Source organism: Chiloscyllium punctatum, chromosome 40, assembly GCF_047496795.1.
Source record: "Chiloscyllium punctatum isolate Juve2018m chromosome 40, sChiPun1.3, whole genome shotgun sequence".
NCBI lineage: Eukaryota > Metazoa > Chordata > Chondrichthyes > Orectolobiformes > Hemiscylliidae > Chiloscyllium > Chiloscyllium punctatum.
In genome coordinates, this window is record NC_092778.1 from 5735686 (window position 1) to 5760122 (window position 24437).

A 24437-nucleotide genomic window follows, 5' to 3' on the forward strand; every position below is an offset into this window, starting at 1 on the left:
GTCTCGAGGGGTCGAATGGCCTTCTGCTCACATTTTCAACATCCCTGTGTTTCTTAGCACTGCTCCCTCAGCTCCCTTACCTTCATGAGGCTGGGAAAATTCAATCCTGTTGTTTCTGACCCTGACAGGAGAATGCACTGTGTCACAGCTGACAGCTGATTTTTTTTTAGAAGAGCACGGGTGGCACAATGGCACAGTGGTTAGCATTTACTGGATTAGTGGTGCTGGAAGAGCACAGCAGTTCAGGCAGCATCCAACGAGCAGCGAAATCGACGTTTCGGGCAAAAGCCCTCCTGATGAAGGGCTTTTGCCCGAAACGTCGATTTCGCTGCTCGTTGGATGCTGCCTGAAGTGCTGTGCTCTTCCAGCACCACTAATCCAGTATTTGCTTTCCAGCATCTGCAGTCATTGTTTTTACCTCAGTGGTTAGCATCGCTGCCTCACAGCGCCAGAGACCCAGGTTCAATTCCTGCCTCAGGCAACTGTCTGCGTGGAGTTTGTGCATTCTCCCTGTGTCTGCGTGGGTTTCCTCTGGGTACTCTGGTTTCCTCCCACAGTCCAAAAATGTGCAGGTTAGGTGAATTGGCCATACTAAATTGCCCGTAGTGTTAGGTGAAGGGGTAAACGTAGGGGTGTGGGTTGCTCTTCGGAGGGTTGGTGTGAACTTGTTGGGCCGAAGGGCCTGTTCCAACTGTAAGTAATCTAAATCAGCACTTCCTTCTCATTTCATAAGAATCTCTTTCTCCCACCTCAACCTGCTTGAGTGTACTCTGGATTTAAGGTGTTTGCTGGGCAGCTTTATTTATTTTTTCTTTCGGCAACTGCATTGCTGCTAAGGTTTCAAAACGAAACAGTTCTGAAAGATCACGCTACTTGCTGCAGCTCTCACCGATTCGGAGGCAGACTTGGTGAAAACTGTCTCCTGAACTCTCGCTCTCGGTTTCAGGCATTCCAGGTGGCAGAGGAGCAGCTGGGAATCCCAGCGCTGCTGGATGCAGAGGACATGGTGGCACTGAGAGTCCCAGACCGACTGAGCATCCTGACCTATGTCTCGCAGTATTACAACTATTTCACAGGCCGATCACCAAGTGAGTAACCTCCTGTGTGATAACATATCCGACGTGATGGATTGAAGCTGTTTAAATTGTACAGGGGCTGTGGGGCAAGAGGATGGGGGTGCGAGTCCCTCCAGTCCAAGCCAGTTAGTAAGTTTGCAGATGACACCAAAATTAGAGGTGCGGTGGACAGCGAAGAAGGTTACCTCAGATTATAGCAGGATCTTGATCAGGTGGGCCAGTGGGCTGAGAAGTGGCAGATGGAGTTTAATTTAGATAAATGTGAGGTGCTGCATTTTGAGAAAACAAATCTTAGCAGGACTTATACACTTAATGGTAAGGTCCTAGGGAGTGTTACTGAACAAAGAGACCTTGGAGTGCAGATTCATACTTCCTTGAAAGTGGAATCGCAGGTAGATAGGATAGTGAAGAAGGCATTTGGTATGCTATTGTTTATTGGTCAGAGTATTGAGTACAGGAGTTGGGAGGTCATGTTGCGGCTGTACAGGACTTTGGTTAGGCCACAGTTAGATTATTGCGTGCAGCTCTAGTCTCCTTCCTATTGGAAAGATGTTGTGAAATTTGAAAGGGTTCAGAAAAGATTTACAAGGATGTTGCCAGGGTTGGAAAGGTTGAATAGGCTAGGGCTGTTTTACCTTGAGCATCGGAGGCTGAGGGATGACCTTATAAGGGTTTTTTAAATCATGAAGGGCGTGGATAGGATAAATAGACAAAGTCTTTTCCCTGGGGTCAGGGAGTCCAGAACTAGAGGGCATAGATTTGGGCTGAGAGGGGAAAGATATTAAAGAGACCTAAGGGGCAACTTTTTCATGCAGAGGGTGGTACGTATATGGAATGAGCTGCCAGAGGAAGTGATGGAGGCTAGTACAATTGCAATATTTAAGAGGCATCTGGACTGGTATATGAATAGGAATGGTTTGGAGGGATATGAGCCGGGTGCTGGCAGGTGGGACTAGATTGGGTTGGGATCTGGTTGGCATGGACGGGTTGGACCTAAGGGTCTGTTTCCATGCTGTACATCTCTATGGCTCTAAGTCAGCCAGCTTGAGGTCATCTCCCATTTTGTTCACAGGAAGCCAGCTGCTTTGATGGGAATTAGGGGTGTTCCTTTTTAACTCTGTCTTCGGCCAAGCAAGAAACAATTGGCAAAATGGTTTCAATCCTCAGTTTCCTATTTCTTGTGTTCACTGGCATTCATTAACTCCCTGTTACAGCAACAGCTTGATTTTAAAATCCTTAATTTGTTTTTTTTAACTTTCTCTATGGTTTTGTTCCTCCTTTTCTGCTCCATCCCTGATAACTCTCCAAGAGCTTGACCTCTGGGCCAATGGGCTGAGGAGTGGCAGATGGAGTTTAATTTAGATAAATGCAAGGTGCTGCATTTTGGAAAAGCAAATCAGAACAGGACTATTTAATGGTCAGGTCTTGGGCAGTGTTGCTAAACAGAGATCTTGGAGTGCAGGTTCATAGTTCCTTGAAAATAGAGTCACAGATAGATAAGATAGTGAAGAAGGCGTTTGATATGCTCTCCTTTATTGGTGGAGCATTGAGTGTAGGAGTTGGGAGGTCATTCTGGGGCTGTACAGGACGTTGGTTAGTAATACTTTTGGAGTAGTGCGTGCAGTTCTGGTCTCCTTCCTATTGGAGAGACATTGTGGGTCTGGAGGGGTTACAGAGGAGTCTTGCAGGAATGTTGCTGGAGCTGGAGGGTTGAGCTGTAGGGGAGGGGTTGAATAGGCTGGGGCTGTTTTCCCTGGAGTGTTGGAGGCTGAGGGTGACCTTATAGAGGTTTATAAAATCATGAGGGGCTTGAGTAGGGCAAATGAACAGGGCTGTTTCCCTGGGGTGGGGAAGTCTAGAACGAGAGGGCATAGGTTTAGGGTGAGAGAGGAAATATATGACAGGTACCTCAGGGGCAACACTTTCACGTAGAGGGTAATACGTGTGTGGAGTGGGCTGCCGGAGGAGATGATGGAGGCTGGTAGGAACATATGAGGCATCTCAATGGCATTTGACCTATTCCTGAGTGAAACATCCATCGAGAAGCTAGTGAAACTCTCTAAATAAACACCTTGCCACAATGAGGACAATGCTCCTCTGGACTAGCAGGGTGCTGCTTTTGAGTGTTCTTCCCTGGCAGATTTGCTCCCCAGGCCTCCTGTAACCTGTCATCCTTCCCTTTACCCCCTCCATCTCCTCAGTTTGCCTTGGGGTTGGGGGGGGCATTCTCAGTGATGGGGGCTTAACCAACGTTGGCCTTTCCTGGAATCCATCTGACCCTGTCACAAAACCGGCTAGCTACTGTTTTCCAGAGCAAGTGGCTTGTGTTGTTGAAATTGAGCCCAGTCATTAACATCTGCCAATTCTGCAATCAATGCTTCATTATCAACCGTCCATTGTTTTGAGGGGGCCTTATAACTGAACTGCGCCTGTAGCTGTTCAAGCTGATCTGACTCCGTTGTTTTGTTTTATTTCAACTCCTCAGTAATGAGAAGTTTCAAGAGTGAATCGCTGTGTCCCCTTTGGCCAGCATCTCTTCTGGCTGTAATTTCTGCTCTTCCATCCACTCTTCACAGCCTTCCTGCCTCCTCTTAAAACACACTCTCCACCCCATTCCCCAACAATTCTTCACACAGCACAATGATTGGTAAATACCTTGTCAAAGCTTCCTATCGCCATTTTTGCACTCAAGTCCAATTTGCATTCTCGGGAAGATAATGGCCGCCTCAAAAACACATCAAGTGAGAGGAATTGTATTTTTACAGCACCTTTCAAATCGTCAGGCTGTCTGAAAGTACTTGACAGCCAATGAAGTTTCAAATGTAGTGTTAATGGGTTGCCATTGTCTTCTACATTGGAATGTGCTCCCAGCCAGTTGCCATCATTAACAAGGTGATAATGACCAGACAGTCTGGTTTCATTTGAGGGAGAAGTATTTTGCAAGAAACCAAGGAGAGCTCCCCTGCTCATCTTCAGATAATTTATGTGGTCAGGTTCTGTTTCATCCACTGTACCAGGAGGGAAGGGCTTGTTTCAGAGTGATCACTGGCCTTCTGTTCATCCTTGCACGGTCATTTTCTTAATACCAACCTGTTGTAAAGGCACCTGTAGAATCCAGCAGTATTTCTCTCCGAGGTCATATTTCATCTGCTGTGGCTTTCAATTTTGTTTTTCTGTTAGAACTAAATCAAACATAAAGACTTTCTAAATCCAGCACAAAGTTATGGCCTGTTGTCTGAGGTGAGTGAAAGGTGGAGGTTGGGGGGTGGTGGGGGGTGATGGGGTGGGGGTCTCCTTGCTCTGAAACTATGGCAACAAGTGACCTCATTGGCATATGAGTATTGCATGTTGGGACTTGTCTGGCTCAATGTCCCATCAATTTCGATGTCAAAGGGAGCTGTTTGTTTTCAACTGTGTACATGGTTTTTGCTGGGCTGCTGTGTGTGATGTCGACAGTGTTTGCAGAGTTTGGAGAGTTTAAAATTGCATTGTTTTTCGGGTTTCCAACAATAATCTCTTTAATACCCTTCCCATTTGGAGTCCAGCTTGATGCCCTGAGTGGTCCTTTTGTGATTGCAGCATGGCCACTCATTTACATCTCAAAGCGATCACTTCTACTGTGTGGCTTATTTGGCCTTTGGGCTTCATAGCTGCACATCCACATGGTTTAGGGGCAACATTGACTGTCATTCGTCCCAGAATTGGAGACTGATCTCCAGGAGAGAACTGTCAGTGAAATCAGGGAGAAAATTAATTAATTTGTATATATTCTTTGAAAGCCTGGTTTAAAAAGACATTGGGTTGAGAGACAGTCCAAGACTATTTCAATTGAAAAATAATTTGTTTGCTTTCCAATGAGGAGTGGATAATGGCTGGAATGGGATGGAGGGAAGTGGGGGGGGGGGGGGGGGGGGGATTAATCATTGTTTTGTGGCAGTTGGTCCAAAACATCCAGAGGAACCCCAAACAGATTTGGCCACCCTAATGGTTTTCCTGTCTGTGTTCTATTATAGGAAGGCAGTAGAGGTAAGAGTATGTGGGCTTGGATAGGTATCAGTAGTTTTCCTTATCTGGAAAATCCATCTTCAAAGGGGTCAAGAGCGGCACAATAGGTTTTGGCACTTGCCTTGCTCAAGTGGCTGTTCAATTCACATTTGGGATGTGGGCATAGCGACCAAGGGGAGGGCAATCATAGCTGCCCTTGAGAGATGTTAGCGAGCCATCTTCATGAATCATTGCAGTCTCTGTGGTGAACGTCCTCCCACAGTGTCATTAGGAAGCTCTAAGATTCTGACTCTGTGACAATGAAGGACTGATGTTGCAAAACAGTTAATAATCATCGAAAATCCCAGATGTTCAGTATCAACAGCTAATGCGATAATGAAGCATCATCACCAAGTTCACATCATATAACATTTCAATCAGTAACCATTGGCAAATGACTTGATTAAAAGTAGCCTGATCTTTGCTCAAAAAAATCAAACAGCAGTACAGATGCTGTAAATCAGAAACAAAAAAACAAAAACAGAAATTGCTGGAAAAACTCAGCAGATCTGGCAGCACTTGTGGAGAGAAATCAGAGTTAATGTTTCAGTGACCCTTCTTCAGAATGTTGCTCTTTCACTTTAAGGCCCTATCCAGTGAGCGTGCTACACCACATTGAACGTGTTTCCCGAGCTTGTAAGGACACGTTGCCCCAGCGTTTGAGCTTTGTGGCATGTGGAAACCAGTTTGATGACTAGTATGAATAAGAATTGGGATGCAACAGTGATATCATCCCACAGGAGTAGCAGGGTAGATGGGCTGCTGCCATTCGTTTCTGCTGGTGGTTTCAAACACATCTGTGTTTACTACCCTCTGCCATAGCATTGCATCGAGTCTACAGCCGAGGAACAGGCTGGTGTTTGTGCTTCACATGAGTCACCTCCCAAACCTCTTTAATTACCTCCCTTGCTTGTGCAGAAAGAAAAAGGTGTTTTTTAATCACTAAAAGGATGTGGGTGATTCTGACAAGGCTGTATTTATTGCTTATCTCTGGTTACTCTAAGAAGGTGGAATTTCTTCTGATTGTCTTTACAACTGTCTGGCTTGGAGAAAGAAAGATCTAGATTTTTAAAGTGTATTTCCATGTCCCAGTTTGTCTTCTGACCAGTGTAATCACTACTGTCATGTCAGATCAATGCCATGGACAATTTGTGCATCACCATGCGCCCAGAGAGCAATAATTATTTCATCTTTTAGTGATGGTGGTTAAGGAGTAATATTTGCAGGAACATATTACAAATTTCCCATATTCCTTTCTCTTGCTCCTTTCAGTATGCAGGTAGAGCAGGTGATGTGGAAAGCAAATAGAATGTTATCGCTTATTGCAAAGGGAATGGAATACAAAAGTAGGAATGTTTTACTACCATTGTATAGGTTGGTAGTGAGGTCACATCTGGAATATCACGTAACTGTTTTGGTTTCCTTACTTAAGGGAAAAAATGCTTTTTAAAATATAAATGGGACTGCAAATTAACATTTCTTTCAAAAGTTAGCATCTTCAATAGCACCTTCACTCGGCAAGACACTAGAGTTTTGACGAATAGTACAGGAAGATAGCCATTCTGCCCATTGAGCTTGTGCTAGGAACTTAGATAATATGATCAACTGTAATCTGAGACCTAACTTCTGCTGAAGTGAGCACTGAGCCATAGTTGACACACATGATGGATGGTAATATTTATTTCGCATCCTGAAGGATGTGAATAAATCAGTTGGATTTTAACATCCTATTTTCTGATGCTGATCCTTGATGATTTGTTGGATTAAATGTCTTAACTTGACATCTTGATCTGAACTCTCACACTGTGTTTATGAGTCCAGTGCCACAACCCAACAAAATCCTGGAATTCCCTCCCTCATGGCCTGTGGACTGAAGCGGTTCAAAAAGGCTTGTGGGCAGCACGGTGGCACAGTGGTTAGCACTGCTGCCTCACAGCGCCAGAGACCCGGGTTCAATTCCCGCCTCAGGCGACTGACTGTGTGGAGTTTGCACATTCTCCCCGTGTCTGCGTGGGTTTCCTCCGGGTGCTCCGGTTTCCTCCCACAGTCCAAAAAAATGTGCAGGTGAGGTGAATTGGCCATCCTAAATTGTCTTTAGTGTAGGTAAGGGGTAGGGGTAGGGGTATGGGTGGGTTGCGCTTCGGCGGGGCGGTGTGGACTTGTTGGGCTGAAGGGCCTGTTTCCACACTGTAAGTAATCTAATCTAAAAAAACTATCTGCCCAGCCACTGAGGTACTGAGATTTCAGAAGTATTTTGCATTAGCTTTTCTTGTGATCACTCTAGCTGCCCAGGTGCACCATGTGTTAATGGAGTGAGATTTGGTTGGAGTGTTTCGCGCCGCGTTCATGGGAGGGAAGGGTTAATTGACTTTGACAATTGAAAGGGTCAAGCAGCAATGTGCCTTGTGAATCATGGAAAGCACCGAGTCATCTGCAGCACACCAGGTGTAATGTTCCACACTGCCTGTGAAGAGGACTGTGGGTCTTCTGTTTTAAATTCTTTTTTTTAGTATTCATTTGAGGGATGTGGGGCTGGGCCAGCATTTTTTGCCTGTCTGTAGTTGCCCTTGAGAAGATGGTGGTGAGTTACCTTTTTGAACCGCTTCAGTCCACAGGCCATGAGGGAGGGAATTCCAGGATCTTGACACAGCGATAGTGAAGGAATGGTGATATATTTACAAGTCAGGATGGTGACTGGCCTGGTGGAGAACTTGCAGGGATGGTCTTCCCATGTATCTGCTGCCCTTGTCCGAGATAGAGGTGGTTGTGGGTTTGGAAGGTGCTGTCTGAAGATCTTTGGTGAATTTCTGCAATGCATCTTGTAGATAGTACATGCTGCTGCTGTTAAGTATCAGTGGTGGAGGGAGTGGATGCTTGTGGATGTGGTGCCAATCAAGCGAGCTGCTTTGTCTTGGATGGTGTCAAGCTCTTGAGTGTTGTTGGAGCTGCACTCATCCAGGCAAATATGCCATCATGCTAACTTAACACCATTTTTCTGTTTCGCAGTTGGTGGTATGGCTCACATCAAGAGACCTGCTTCTGATTCAGCTGAGGAACCTGTGCGGAAGAAGTCAACTCCTGAGACCCAACGTAAAGTGCCCAAGAACGCAGTGACTCCCACTGCTGTGCCAGCCTCTCAGGTTGCACCAACGGTAAGATGTCATCTCTGTGATGTGATTAAACTGGTAGAGTACATTTTCTTTCACTCATTGTTTAAAAAAAATGGAAACCCTCAGCAGCATTTTTAGAGTGTGAAAGTTAACATTACAGGTCAATGCCTTTCTTTAGAACTGGGAAAGTGTAGAGATGTGAGAAATGTGAAGCAAATACGGGGAGACACAAAGTGGGGATGGGAGGGTGGTGTGAAAGGGAAGACCTGTGTCTGTCAGGGAACAGAAAGTGGTGAAATTTCTATTATTCCCTTTCTGCTTCCTTGCCAAAGGCAGATCGTTGGTGATTATTTGCTGATGCATGGCCATTATTATGACTGAGTTGAGTGAATAAGTCAAACTGGGGAAACCAAACCCGATGCTATTGGTGCAATCTGATTGACAAGTGAGCCATCCAGCCAACTGAACTAACTGGCTTCCCTGTAACCATCCCCATTACACTTCCTCTAGACCCATCTTTTTCATTTATCCCATTATCATTTGTTTTTGCCAGCGAGTATTAATCATTCTGCCCGGCTCTATTCCCTTCTACACTATTTTCTTATATTTCATAGAATCCCTATGGTGTGGAAACAGGCCCTTCAGCCCAACAAGTCCACACTGACCCTCCAAAGGGTAACCCACCCAGACCCATTCCCCTCCCCAACACTTTTCCCCTGACTAATGTACCTAACCTACACTTCCCTGAACACTATGGGCAATTTAGTGTGGCCAACTTACTTAAAAGGCACATCTTTGGATTGTGGGAGGAAACCAGAGCACTCAGAAAAAACCCATGCAGACATGGGGAGAATATGCAAACTCCGTACAGTCTCCTGAGGCTGGAATTGAATAGGTCCATGGTGCTGTGAGGCGGCAGTGCTAACCACTTAGCCACCGTGCCACCCTTTGTGGGAGAGTTACAAATCACACACTGGGCTGCTCCATTCAAGATTCACCAGCTGTCCATCTCTGTGGAGCGCCATCTGAGGAATGATTATTGCATCTGGTCACTGTAGCAAGTTGGCATTAGAATTGGTGGAGGACTCTTGTGAACCATTCTTGGTTAGATGGAGAAATGAGAGCAAAATAATTGTACACTTTTCCCTTCTTCTAGAACAAAGTTCCTGCTGCTGATGCTGGTGCCAGATCCAATAAATCAGGGACATTGTCCAGTAGCTGTGCCATCTGCAAAAAAAACGTTCTGTTGGTTCAGCGGTACTTAGTAGATGGGAAACTCTATCACAGGAACTGTTTCAGGTGAGATATAAGAGTGAATGTGTTGCCTTTGCCTTCAGCTGCTGAGGTCCCAAGCCCTTCTAGTCTCCCCCTAAATCCCTCCACTTCTTGATCTTGCCATCCTAATTTAAGACACATCTTAAAATCTACCTCTGTGACCAAATCTGTCCTAGTGTCTCCTTATGTTGCTGGGTCTTAAATATTGCCAGTTAATGTCGTGGCTAAGGGGAGAAGAGTAAGACTGAGAAGAAGTATAAAGGATAATCCAGTTGTGGTCATTAAACTTCAGGAAGGATGTGAATGCCCGTGACAGGGTGTAGAGGGCATTTACCAGAATATCTCCAAAGGTGCATCTTTTTAATTGTTGGGGTGGAAAGGCTGGGGTCATAGCAAAGATGGTTGAGGGAAGATTTGATAGAAATATACAAGATTATGACTCGCTTGGGATCCCATTAGCTCAATACACAAGGTCCAGGGGGTACAAAGTTAGGGTTTAGGACAAGAGGTGAGGACTGTGAGGAAGAGATTGTGTACACAATAAGTAATCAAAAATCACTGCCTGCAAGGTGGTATATGTGGCAACAGAATTACAAAATCATAGAAGTCTTACAACATAAAAGGAGACCTAGGTCAGACTTCTGTTAGTGGAAGGCATGGATCCAGAAAAATCCAGGCTGAGCAAATAGCACTCAGGAGAAGGTACCTCTGACTTTCCTGTTTTGATTCTTGGGCGGAATGCGGACCTTAACTGGACCTTGGCTGGGCACTTATGGGAAGAGTTCAGAGGCAGCCACAAGGGCCGCTGAGTGCCATGGTGGGCTGTTGCAAAGACCATGGGGATACAGGACATAGTTCCAGTTGTAAAAAGAAACACACAAAAAACAGCCCTCCCAGCCTTTCTCCCTCCATACACTCCCCATGTCCCATCCAAGCCAACCCATTCCCCTGTACACCGCTCCAAAACCCGTAGTAGCCCTCATATCAACTCTGCCAACTCATACCAAACTGTGTCTGCCAAGCAACAGCCTTTTGATGTCCAACCTGGTGCCAATTTACACCATATTCCCCTCCATGGGCACACCTTGGTGCCCACGTGGAATTGCTATGAAGTTTTAACTGACTGGTACAGAATTTCATGAAACAAAACTCGTGCATAAAAATCCAATTACTATATTTGCATTTCTTCAAACTAAATAAACACTTTTATAAGTAAGTAATTGTGCAGCTCCATATCAAAGATGTGACAACATTTAGAGTTGCCAATCAAACTGCAAACTGACAGGTATCCCACTGTGATAATGATAAATCATATAATTCTAGCCCTCAGGCTAATGTCAATGGCCAGAGTTAAGTAACAAGCATTGATTTTTTTTTAAATTGAAAAGTATTATATGTTCAGTTTTAAAATGAGATTTTAAAGCCTTGATGCTTGATCATCTAATGAGTGTATTTGCATTTTAAGCACACCCATGTCTACTTTTAACAAGTTCAAAGGGAACTTGACATCTCCTAGAAGTACCCTCAACCTACCTTACGTCTCCTGCGGTATATTTAGACTTTCTTCTGAAAAGGGTAAAGCCCACTAGTCATGTTTGAAGTAACCCAGTATTGAACATTTGTTCTGTTTGAAGGCACTTTTACATATATAGCTACTTTCATAAACCATGAGCAAATTACAACCCATGCCCATTATCCACCCAACAATGAAGGCATGTTCAGAGCAGAACATCTAGAGTCAGGGCTCCAGTGCCACTTGGTTGCACAAGAGACCCTATTCTGCCTTTGCAAAAGTTCAGGTTCCCAATAACGTAGTTGGCATTTTAAAGTTATAATGTTATTAATGTTTTCCGAGATAGATCACATTGTTCATACTTGGAATAGGATCTACCTCTGTAAAAGGTGATTTTCCCAATGACTCGACAATTCCTACTCTGTTGAGAAGCTTTAACTACAGTGTGGCACATTTCAACTATAGATGTGGTCAAAAGGATTTACAATGTTGGAAAGTTGACAGGAATTCTACGCAGGTCTAAAATTGTAATGATACAATCGGACCTTTGACATCCTTGAGGCAGCTCAAAGTGCTTTACAGCCAGTTATTTGGAGTACTGTCATTATCATGTTTTCTCATGTTAGCAGCAGGGTAAAGGAAGTTGGGCAATTTCCTGGCTTGCTTGCGTGTTTGCCTCAGGAGAAAGTGCCTGCTCAGACAGATTTTTGTTTCGGGTGTGGTGCAGATGTGAGCAAGAGTTCAGTACCTGCTACAGGGTTGGGGTATGGAAGGCATCCTCTCTAAAGGTCCACCTTGCATATGTGGGACCACGTCCAAGCAGTAAGGCCCGTTTGGCCCTCATCTCTGGTACTCTCTCACCCGAAACACTACACCTTTCCCATCCATGAAACCTCATGCTCTCACCTGCTTCTCCATGGATTCTCATACACTCTGTGCCAAGCTGTGATGTCTTTATTCCAATTCACAATTATTCTGTGTTGAATCAGGAACCCAGATACTGACAGTAGAATGTGTTTTCAAAAAAAACTTTCTAATTCATTCAGAACATTCCATTTTCTTAAACAAAAAAAAATCTTAATTGACTACAGACCAATAAAAGTTCCAGTTGTCCATACCCTTTAAAGTATCAGTCACAGACACTGTAAACACCAAAATCTCTTTATCTTGTATAAACATACTTTGTGCAATTGACAGATTAAACCAAAGACCCAGGGCAGCCAAACAGCTATTTCAGTACTTGAATAGACGTCTGGGCTCTCCATCTAGCCTCATTATGTACTGTTAATGTGTTAATCAAGCTTTAAAACTACCAGTCATGCTCTTTGTTCAAGGGTTCATTTTTCTGCATTTTTCTTTATCCTTCTCACCTGCCACAGGTGCAAGCAGTGCTCCAATACCCTCATGGCTGGTGCATACAAGACTGGGCCGATACCCGGGACTTTCATCTGCACCAACCACCAAGCCAATGTTGGTGGGAACAACAACAACAGCAGCAGCAGCAGCAGCAGCAGCTTTGTTAGCTCCAAGTTACAAAAGCCCAGCCCCAAGGCGGATGAGTCAGTGCCAACAGTCCACAAGCCGGTGGTGGGCCACGTGACCAGCCCCACTGCAGTGACAAACACCCCCAGGCAGGCGGAGGTCTCGTCAACAGCTTTCAAACCAGGGGGCACTCACGCGGAGAGAATGCAGGCTGCAAGGCAAAAGTTTATGAGTTCGGGGACACCGGAAAAGCCGCCTTTGTCTGATTTGGGATCTCCAGCAAGCGCACTGCGTACCCCCGATTCTGTGCGAGGGCAGTATGGTGGTGCAGAAACGATAACACAGAGGCCTCGGTCGCCTGGAAACCAGCAGGGCACCAACGTGTTGAAGAGTCCGACTGCAACCACCAGGTCCAGTTCGGACATGGACAAAGACAAGGCACGCTTGGTCCTGCAGAAGAATTTGCCCTTTGACAAGAATAACAACCTAAACCAAGGTGTCACCTCGTCTTCCCGGTTTCACATGGACAAGCCTTCAGGAACACAGCCCATGAATCACCAGACCACCAAGACTATAACTCTGAACGTAAGTGACCAGAAAAATGTCCAGGCAGGAACCAGGCAATCTACGTCACCAGAGCAAAGGGGCGAGCCCAGCAATCCACAGGACAAAGCCTCCAAATGGAGACCGACATCTGCTTTGGAACTACCATCCCGTCCTGTTCTCACAAAAGGTGTTGCCAGCCCTGAGGCTGTGCTCAGTCCTTCAACAGGAAGTTCCTCACGAGGCACATTAAACCGAGCTGCCAGCATGAATGAAGCAACGGGTCGCGGATCAACTTTGACCCAGCAGACAACCAGTAAAGGTTAGTTCTCTGGCTACACCGGCATGTTCACTCTCTGAGGTAGCTGCAGCTTCACATGCCACCACCCACTGGCTGACAGTCAGCTCTGCTATCCTTAACATGGACACAGCACCTAATCTCGCAGTCAGACAGGGCGCTGAGGTGGTGTCACAAAGTCAGCCTGCCCTCTTTCCATGAGGTGTAATGCTGAGACCTGCATGTTCAGGTTAATGTATAACAACTTTGCATTTATGTAGTGTAATGTAATGAAATATCCATATCCCTGGGAGCTATTTGAAGAGCAGAGGAATACACTTCCCTTGTCATGGACAATGTCCATCTCTCAAACCACATGTCTTAATCAATCATATCTGTTATTGTTGTTTGTGGCATTGACTGGGAACAGTTAGCTGCCATTTTATCCTACATAACTGAGTTATTGGAAAGTATTTAATCGAATCTAATTTGATTTAAGTGGTGTGATTAACGAAAGCTTGCATTCTCCTCAATGAAGTCGAGCAAGTCAGTGGGAGGTTTAGTCGTGTTGGGCTTGAATTTTCCAAGGACCAGTGATCTCTCACACGCTGCCACTGCATGGTGTTTTATACAATGAAAGAACTCCACATATCTGACAGGAGATTTGATCAGAGCTCCTTCAGAATCGCAGGGCTGTACTTCCATTCCACTTGGCAGGAAGGTAAATTGTGCCCCCCTCCGACTTTCTCACAGCAATCAGCTGCTGTATTCTGAAACATAAAGGTCCAAAATCCCAGACAGCCACGCTGACAGCTGCTGACAGACTGCCATTCAGTGCCAGGTGGGTGGGCATTGTAGGATGCCTGGTGGGTAAGCTTATAGTGTCAGGTAGGTAGGATGCCGGACATTCCAGAATGCAAGATGGCGAGGGGGGCTAGATAAGTGCAGAGTTTAGGATAGGCCAGTGGGTGGCAGTACTGGTACTTGCGGGGAGGGAGAAGCTTTTGGCCCTGGGGCTGTTGGTGGGGTGGGGAGGGGTTAAGGTGCTGAAAGGAGGGGGAATGGTGCTGCCAGTTCTTACAGCGGGATAGAGTTGTCCGATCTAATGTGGGAGGGATTAAAACCAGAGCCGTGCGGAGAGGGCATAGATCTGGAACAAGAAATAATAGGTTGGGGTCCAGGTTAGGGGTTGGGTGTTAGATTCCAAGAATAGAGGAAATATTTGGCAGGGATTGTTGGCCCCCTGGGGCATGGGGCAGTATTTGGGCTGGTGGAGAGGTGTTATAGTGTTACAGAGTCAAACAGCATGGAAACAGACCCTTCGGACCAACCAGTCCACACTGACCATGTCCCCAACCTAAACTAGTCCCACTTGCCTGCATTTGGCCCATATCCCTCCAAACCTTTCCTATTCATGTGCTTATCAAAATGTCTTTTAGATGTTATAACTGGACCTGCATCTACCACTTCCTTTGGCAGTTCATTCCACATTCAAACCACTCTCTATGTAAAAAAAAAGGTTGACGCTCATGTGCTTTTTAATGCTTTCTCCACTCACTTAAAAATATAGCCCCTAGTTTTGACCTCCCCCAGCCTAGGGAAAAGACCCTTGTCATTCACCTTACCTGTGACCCTCATGATTTTATAAATCTCTAAGGACACCCCTCAACCACCTACACTGCAGTGAAAACAGTCCCAGCCTGTCCAGCCGATGTTTATTACCCAAACCCTCCATTCCCTGCAATATTCTGGTAAATCTTTTCTGGGCATTGGGTTTATAATGAACTAGTCCAGGAATTAGGCAATAGATGGACAAGGCCGTGTCTTTCCCTGCTGGCTGTTCCAAATCATGTTAGGCTATGCTCTGGCTTGGCTGTGCAATGGCTCCTCTGCAGGTTTGGCTGATTCAAACTGCCTTTGGATAGGAGCCCAGTCAGATCATTTCTGTGGAAGTAGTATGACTTGGTACTTGGTAAACGTTCCACTGTCACGAGTTAACTCTTCACTGGCACATGCTTCTCATGTGCCAACCCTTTCCCTAAAGAGGTAGAAAACTTGTTGAACCGAAACAACCACTTGCCTCCTTTTCAAAAGGAGGTTCAATTTTTTTAAAATCCTTATCTAAATTATTGTGAATTGCTTTTGATGATGTTTTTGGTAAGAATGTACAATCTTAAGGAAAAAAAAATCCCCCACTCCTGCAAGAATGTAAGGATGCCATGAACAGGAAAAGATTCTCAGTCCTCCGAGATTTTTTTGTAGTTTCTAGGAATTAATAATTGAATTTTCCAGACCTGCTGTGAGGCAATCCTATCAAACATATGGGCATTAAAAAGAATCCTTCTAAAATGTATCTTTGAACACTTGGGTTATTGGTTTTAAATATATTGAAGATGGGGGAGATGTTTTATTCACAGTCAAGGATTTTTCAATTGCAGCTGAGGAATCTATTTGCTTTTAAATTGGCCTGGGAGGATATAACACTCTAAGGATTGGTATGTTGAGTAACCAATTCTTGAAGTGTGGGAAGGACAGTCAAAATGATTAACCTGTTAAATGTTCAGTGATTTGGCACTGATTCAGTCTATAATCCCATGGAATGTCTGTTCTTTATCTTATTTTATGACATTTAGCTGCTCTGTAAATGACTTGGCTAGTCATCTGGTCTTTTAAGTACTATTTTGTGATCCAGTCAGGTTTTATACTTTTGTGATACCTCTGTGTCTAACTGTTAAGCAGCTGACCTGTGATGTTTATCTGCACTGATGGTCACTGCTACTGTGTGTGGTCCTGCATGCACTCATGATCTTTGTGTCCCAAATAACTCCATACACTGTTCAACTTTAAAAGTGGCTGTAAAGTAGAGAACCAAGAAAGACTTGCACTTCAACAATGCCCTCCATGACCTCAGGACAATTAAAATCACTCTACAGCCAGAGAAGTACTTCTGAAGCGTTGTCACTACTGTAATACAGGAAATCTGGCAGCAAATCTGCACAACGCAAGCTCCCACAAACAGGAGGGCATTTTGTTTTATGAGATATAAAACAACATCAATTGAAGAATAAATATTGACAGTTGGACTGCCCACTTCTTTGAATACATGGTTGTTGGACCTTGAGCATTTAACTGAGAGAGGAAATATCTCTGCAACAATTGATTGCTGCCTGGAGTTTACTTGTGTCCCTGGACTAAGATTTGAACCTACAACCTTCTAACTCAGAGAGCTATCACATGAGCCAGAACTGACACTTATGCTCAAATGTAACTGCCCTATTCTGTGGGGGAGGGGGTGGGGGGGGCATTGATTGTGGGAGGATAATGTTGGGCCCCTGCCAGCTTTTCATCATTACACTGATTAATTCTGTCATGAAAAGGCTTGTGAACTGCTTTCCTACCCATCCAACAATTGAGGCTCTCAAGGGCCTCATCCCATTGCTGCAGTTATTCATCCAGAGCTAGCCAGGGTACTTGGAATAGGGGGAAGCCCAAACACCAACCACTGCCCTCTGGTGGTTGAGGGTACCTCCTTGTTCAAAAACTCTTCCCAATTAATATATAGGAAGAGAGAGAGTTGAGTGAGGAGGATTTAGTGCTGCTGAGAACTATGCCAGTCCCCTTGTCTTCTACCCTACCATTCCCATCTCAAACATCACCTTCCAGCCATCTGTTATACTTGCCTGATTCACAGATAATTCTGGGTCTTAGTTGCAGTACTCTTAGCAGCCACAATCTCCTCAGTTGGGGCTGCTGATCAAGGAAGAGCTGCAGGCCTTTGATTGGCTGGCAGCACCCAGTGGGTGGAGCTTTCACATTCTGTTTCCATCCAGGCAAAGGACCCCCTCTGTCTAATTAAATGCCTGATTTGCCTTAGGGTTGTGACCTCAGCAAAAAAACAGATGGAGTTCTTATGGTTGTCTAGTTGACAGTCTAGATTTCTGTTGCCTCTGAATACTGCCCTTAGAATGACAGTTGTAGAACTTAAAGGATGTTGGACAACAGATTTCTTTGGTGTCTCTATGCTAGAGAGAGAGAGAGATAATAAGTGGGGTTCCCATTCCTCATCTCGATCCAATGATGCTTTTGAGAAAAGTGGATGAAGAACAAATGGGAAAGAAGCTCTGCAATGAGCTCCAGTCATTAACCAGTTTTCTGACCCTTACAGTGTAAGATCACTTGGGAATAATGGGAATTTGGGTGAGATGCTGAGTTCTCGGGAGGGCAGATCTTGCTGCTTCACTCCCTCTGCAGAGGAACTGGATCCTTTCTCACTGCAACCTGATGGTTAGACCAAATACAGATAAATCTTATTCAACTGAAAAAGCTAGAAATGGGCAAGTCCAAACAGACTTGGGTTCTTTAGGGAGGCAGATCACTAAAATATACTCGTCACATACAAAAGGAAACAATCAAACAGCTAAAGGGATGTTTGTATTTATAGTTAAAGGACTGGAATTTGAAAGGTGAAGGTTTTGTCACAGATATACAAAGCCCTGGTTAGATCATATCAGGAGTATTATATACTGTTCTGGGCACCATATTTTTGAAAGGACCATATTGGTTTTGAAAGGGGTGCAGATTCATCACTAAGTTCTAGGGAACCCACTATAAGGAGATCTTATCTAAATCTGTATTTTCTAGAATTTAGAAATTTACAGGTGATTTGTTTGAATTAGTTTAGGATTTTGAAAGAACTAGATAGACTAGATTGGGGAAAAAAATCTGCTGGTGGAACAGTCTGGAATAAGGGATTAAACATTAAAATTGGAGCCAAACTACTTGGGAGAGAAGTTACAAAGTACCATTTTCCATGTAAACGGTGGTAGAAGTGTGGAATTCTCATCCACAAAAAGCAGTACGTGTTCAAATAATAACTTTAAATCTGAGATTGACAGATTGTTGTTAGGCAAGGGTACAAACGAATAGCGAGTCCAGGAAGGTGGATAAAGTTAAAGTGCAGGTTTGAAGTCATAACATTATTGAAGACAGAAGGGAATTGGGGCTGAATGGCCTGCTCCTGTCCCTAAAACAGAAAGGAAGAAAATTGGATGGGCCATTGAAATAACATTAAGGAGGTTAAAACGAAGCATAAATGTTAGTTTTGAGATTGATACCTATGGATGACCAAAAGGCTCCATGATCATCAGTTACAATCCTGAATGCACCTATTTGCTTCATTTCAACAATGCAAGGCATTGCCATGATATATTCTGGCAATAAGCAACAGGAGCTATTTGTTAAAGATCATACTGAAGATTAATGAAAATTTAGATGGTGCAAGATTGTGGCAGTCTATGTCTGAAGCATGTCAGTGCAGGAACAGAGAGCTACTGGTACAGACTAGTTTCTGAGTGAGTGATTATGATCCAATATCTGACTTTGGATTCTGTTCTGACAATCCTGGTATTGAGACAGTGATTGCACAGAGGCTGAAGATGCAATCTTGAAGTAAAATCATGATCCCGCGACAGCAGATCTGGCTAGGGAGGACTTTGAAAACTGTGGTGAGTTCTGGTCACCAAGTTTTGGCTACAGAGCAGTGTGATGAGTTGGCCACACGTTTAGGAACACCGAGATGATAAGATTCGACTTTACTGTCTGGCAAAGTGATGGAAAAACTCTCTGGACTTTTTATAGTTATTTAAGTCACTAAACGGAATGGAAAAAAATATTCAAACATTATTGCAAATTATATAATAAATGTAGTCCAAAGAGAGAACAATATGATAGCATTCATCAACATCCCACTCCCTTCAGTGTAGTCCCACTATCCTGAAGTCAGCCACTCCTTTCAAGTCATTGGGTCAAACTTCTGAACTTTCTTCCCTAACAGCAATGTTAGGAACACAGTGATCACACAGGAGGCAGAAGTTCAAGTAGAATATTCACCATCAGCTGATGGATGAGTGAAGCTATTTTAGTTCCTGCCAAAGTGACCAAAGCAACTCATAAATAAGATTCTATAATTAAACCAATGACTGCATGTTGTGTAGAATCACACTGTTAGTCCTATGAATTGTGACTGGATAACGTTTTTGGGTGTTTTTTTTATGTTTTAACTGTTGTTTGTGAACTCTTCTGTTTCATTGTGCCTTTATTTATCGACTTCATAGCAACTCGAGAGCGATTATACATAAGCACAATTCATCATTACATGTAAGGTTTTAAACCTAAATCAAACAAGGGGCAACTAGGGATGGACAATTAAATGCTGTGGATGTCTGTGTCACAACACTGAATAAGAGGAAAGTATAGTGACTACTTACAGGTTAATTTAAGGTTGTTATCAAAATATATTTCTTTGAATGATTAGTAGGAGGAGTGATCCTTCTGAAGCTGTAATGAGAAATCGTGAATTGCAATAGAAGGTTAAGTCAAATGGATAGATTCAACTCCTGAATTCTGCTTCGTTGTAAAGAGAAAATAAAGATACCTGCATTATAGCACCTGAGAAATGGGTAAGAAAATGTGAGCCAAAACAAATGGGGAAGAGAACAGCTCTGATGAACAATCTGTAGAATTTGGGAATATATTTTGGGATGGCAGGAATAGCAGGCAGTGTTTGGGGAAATGTTCGTGATTGCATTCTTTTGGATGTAGTGACTCCACAACAGAATAGATAATGGTCATACTTGTGGATTGTTGGTTAACCCAAGCCACTTATTGTTTCTTCTTCAGGGAATTTTTCGTACAGTCCACAAATCATTACTCGGCAAGAGGCAGAAGACTCTCCCTCTGACTGGAGGTTAAAATTGAAGCCAGTCCAAAAGCATCACAGGTGAGTTTCCATAACAGGTATGAATGGCAGCTGAGCCTTTGAAGAATGACAGTGAGGTGTTCTGGATTTGGTCTATGATCCATGCCCTGTCTGAAGCTTCAGTGCTGTGAGGAGAAATGTTCATTTTGGAAATTAGATTTGATTCTCATATTATTTGTCTCAAGTTGTAGAATGTAGATTGTGCTTGTTTTACAGGCACTGAAACCTCCAGTATGGCAGGTGGCATTCTGTACCTTGCTCATTGTACACTGAAAGTGAGCTGCCTGCCATATTGTTAAAGGCTTCCTCATAGATATTCAGAATGTGTGCCTGACACACACATTGGTAAGCTCTTTGCATTTATGAATAGGAAGCCTCATTCATTTTTGAGGCCACTATACAAATTTGGATTCAGCATTGTGTTAGTTTGTGCCCATCCATTATATTCAGTTCTGCAGGCACTTGAGAGCCAAATTAAACTCATTGGCTCTTCAATGGGCAATTGAAGCAAGCTTACATATTTTATTCAACATTATTGTAGAATCAAGAGGAAAGCTTCCTTTTCAGAATAAGGTTCATTTTAAAAACTTGCATGACTAAACTTATGTGATTTTTTTACTGTGATTTGAAGTTGCTTGATCAGCGAAAGATATTGTAGGGATGCCTTTCTCTAGAAAGAGAAGGTTGAGAGAGAGCTGTTTTAACACTATGAAGGAGTTTGAGGTTGATGTGGAAATGTTTCCATTTGTAAGGAAGTTCAGAAGACATAATGCACCCTTCATAAATTAAATATGTGTTTGGGAGAAATTTCTATACACAGAAAACTGGTAGAATGTGCAACTTATTACCATGTGGAGCAGTTAAGATGAATAACAGGTGCATTTAAGGGAAAGCTAAATAGCACATGAGGCAGAAAGTAATAGAGAGTTATTCTGATAGGATTAGTTTATAAATTACTACTGTTGCAATGGAATGGTGTGCCATCTAGACTTGTACATAAAGATTGACTACTTGGGGGGTAGGTTGCCCATTAGATGGCCACCATCTGCCATGTTAAAGCACTTAGTATGAGTTGGCCTTGACAAGGAGGGAAGACAATGAAAACAGCAAAATTCAATATAAAAACACACATTCGCTCCACTTTATCATTGTTCCTTGCCAAGTTCTTGCTGCCTCCCTTTGGCCTTAAGTAGAATGAGTCATGAGTTTAAAGTGCATACGGTCCAATAATGTCTTTATTTTTAAAATTCTGAACCTTTTTCACAGACACTTCGATGGTTTAATTCCTCTTCATATCCACACCCACCACCAGCCCTTCAGCTCCATATGATCGCTGTATTTCTCCAATTTTGGCCTCATGAGCAATCCCCATTTTAATCACTTGCCTTGTAATGTTAAAAATCACACAACACTAGGTTATAGTCCAACAGGTTTAACTGGAAGCACACTAGCTTTTGATGAAGGAGCAGCACTCCGAAAGCTAGTGCTTCCAATTAAACCTGTTGGACTATAACCTGGTGTTATGTGATTTTTAACTTTGTACACCCCAGTCCAACATCGGCATCTCCAAGCCCTGTAATGTCTGTACCATCAGCTCTCTAGGTCCTAAACTAAACATTTTAGCACCTTTCCTTCTTTCAGATGTTCTGTAAAACCTGCCTTTTTATACTCAGTGTTTGATCACTTTTCATAATATATTACCTTATGTGGCTCAAAAGTTGTTTTACAATGTTCCCATAAACCACCTTGGAACAGCTTGGTATATTAAAGGTGCTAACAAGCAAGTTCTCCTTGTTATTGTCTGTGCAGCTGACTGCAACCAGCTTTCATCTGCCACAACGACAGTCTGTTTACTTGCAAATAGTCCATGTGTTGCAATGCTGGCTGTTGACAAACCTGAATGTCAACATCATGAATATTGACTTTTCTGGATTTCTTGTGTTGATTCTGGGGGTAAATCTGTACTTTGTGGGAGGATATACAATGGGTGCTAGTGAATCTCCAGCCTGTTGACTCAGTGAAGGAACCCTGGAGAGGGATATGATCTTTCTGATGTTCCTGTATTGTGAGAGTAGAATGGGTTATTCAACAAGATGTGTAAATGTGTGCTGCATTCATATGTCAGGTCAAAAACCCAACAACACCAGGTTATAGTTAACAGGTTTATTTGAAATTGCAATAACCTGGTGTCATTTCATTTTTGATCCTGTACAACCCAGTCCGACTCCGGCATCTCCACATCCAGTCATATGTAGCATCTGTTTCTTGGGGGTCAGGTCACTGGAGTGGTCAGACTAGGATTGTATGACACTCATGTGATTTGTTTCATCAACAACATTCTTGAGAAGTTCTAGCTCAACATTTGGACAATGTTGAGTTGACCAAAATTATTTGAAATTTTCAAAAGCCCCTTTGTCCTCAGGAAAACAGATACAGAAAATGCTGGAGAAACTCAGCAGGTCTGGCAGTATCCATGGAGAGAGTAGGAGTTAACATTTTGTGTCCAATGCAACTCTTTTTCGGGGGGCTGGGAAGTGCAGTTTTTTATGCTACTGGCAGAGGGGGAGGAGGTGCAAATAAAACAGACTGTGAGGGTGCCCATAACAAGGGGAGTACAAATGGTGTCAAGGATAATTACATTAAACAATCTAAAAAAAGGTGTAAAGGAAGATGTGGAAAGGAGGAAATGGGTCCACTCTGTCCACAACAAAATTAACAAGGCATGCAGGCATGCAAGTGCTGGGGGGAGGAGTGGTGGAGGTGTAAGGAAAATGGAGTACAAAGGTCATGTTCTGAAGTTGTGGAACTCAATATTAAGTGCTATAGGCTGTAAGGTGCCCAAATGGGAAATAAGGTGATCTTCCTGCAACTTGTGTTGTGCTTCATTGGAATATTGCCACTGGCCCAAGATAGAAACGTTAGCAAGACAGCAAGGTGGTTTGTTGAAATGGCAGATAGCCGGGAGATCCAGGACATACCAATGGACAGAGTCGAGGTGTTTCTGCAAAACGTTTGTTAAACCTAGTCTATGTTTGGTGTCACCAGTGGAAAGGTTGTGAGCAGCAAATGCAGTAGATGTGACCGAAAGATGTACCAATAAAACTCTGCTTCACCTGAAAGGTGTGTTTGGGGGTGAGACAGTGAGAAGAGTGGAAGTGAATGATGAGGCAGTACTGTTCCTCCGATTATATGGGAAAGTGCCATTGGAGGGTGAGGAAGCATTAAGAGTGGTGGAAGAGTGGACCAGGGTGTGGCAGAAGGAAAGGTCCCTGCAGAATGCTGACAAGAGAGGGAGGGAAAGATATGTTTGGTGGTCATATCGTACTGGAGGTGAGCATTCCTTCCCATTTGCACTATCTCCAGCAGGAAACTGCTACCAAACAAATTCTACCCTTCCCCTCCATTGCAGCATTACACAGGGACCATCCCATGCTAACCTCTCCATCCCAGGCCTGCTTCAGTGTTCCAATAAATCAGCAAGGTCTCTAACCTCTTCGCTCTGAGAAAGAGTTGGAATCACTCAGAACCTTCAAAACCAATAATTTAAACCTGTATTAAATATTTTATCTGTGTTCCCCACTCACTGTAGCCTTGTCTTGCTCTTAATTGCATTTTTTAAATCTTAGAGTCATAAAATGATGTAGCATGGAGGAGGCCATTCAATCCATCATGCCTATTCTAGATTTTTGAAAGAGATGCCTTATGAGTTCTGCTCCCTTGATCTTTCCATATAACTCTGCAGATATTTTCTTTGTCGGTTTACATCCAGTTTACATGGACTTAGCACCATGTAGGTCAACCCTGACCCTAACCCTAACCCTTTGCCAGCACATCCTTAGGCTGGCATTTCAGTGCAGTACTGAGAGAATGGTGTACTGTTGGAACTCCCACCTTTTGGATGAGATATTAACTCAAGGCTTACTGAATTGTGGCTCAGATGGATGTTCCCTAATAACATTCAAATAATCAGATCCAACTTAACCCCACCCAATCTCATCAGGACTGACTGACCTGGTCTTCAGTCCAATGCTGTTAACAATCATGATCATTAGAATTGTTTAGTTTGTATATTTTGCAAAAGATCTTCTCTCCTTTTTACACATGCGTTGCAGGTAGGATTCCCATTTTATTCAGCTAATGAGGAGCTTGTATCTGATTTAATTCTGAAGGAAATCTCTGCAGGCCTGAAACCTCAGATTGCTGCAGTCTGAATCGCTTTTGTTACCCCGTCTACAGTGATCAGAACATCGCCCTTTCTTAAAATCTTTAAATTGGAGAAAAAAGAAGATGTGGAGGATTGTGCTGAGCAGCTAGAGTTTGGCCATTTTCCTTTGAAGTCTCATTATTTTGAATGATTTTG

General features: G+C 43.5%; 1 protein-coding gene across 2 annotated transcripts in view; it reads left to right on the forward strand.

Annotated features, from left to right (window-relative positions):
• Window positions 1-24437, forward strand: part of micall2a (mical-like 2a) — a 91887-nt gene that overhangs the window by 38180 nt on the left and 29270 nt on the right. For both annotated transcript variants that reach the window (XM_072559253.1, XM_072559251.1), the window contains exons 3-7: window positions 947-1088; window positions 8127-8272; window positions 9387-9529; window positions 12398-13365; window positions 19999-20098. In XM_072559253.1, coding sequence (XP_072415354.1) covers window positions 947-1088; window positions 8127-8272; window positions 9387-9529; window positions 12398-13365; window positions 19999-20098 — 1499 coding nt within the window. The remainder of the gene's footprint in view (window positions 1-946; window positions 1089-8126; window positions 8273-9386; window positions 9530-12397; window positions 13366-19998; window positions 20099-24437) is intronic.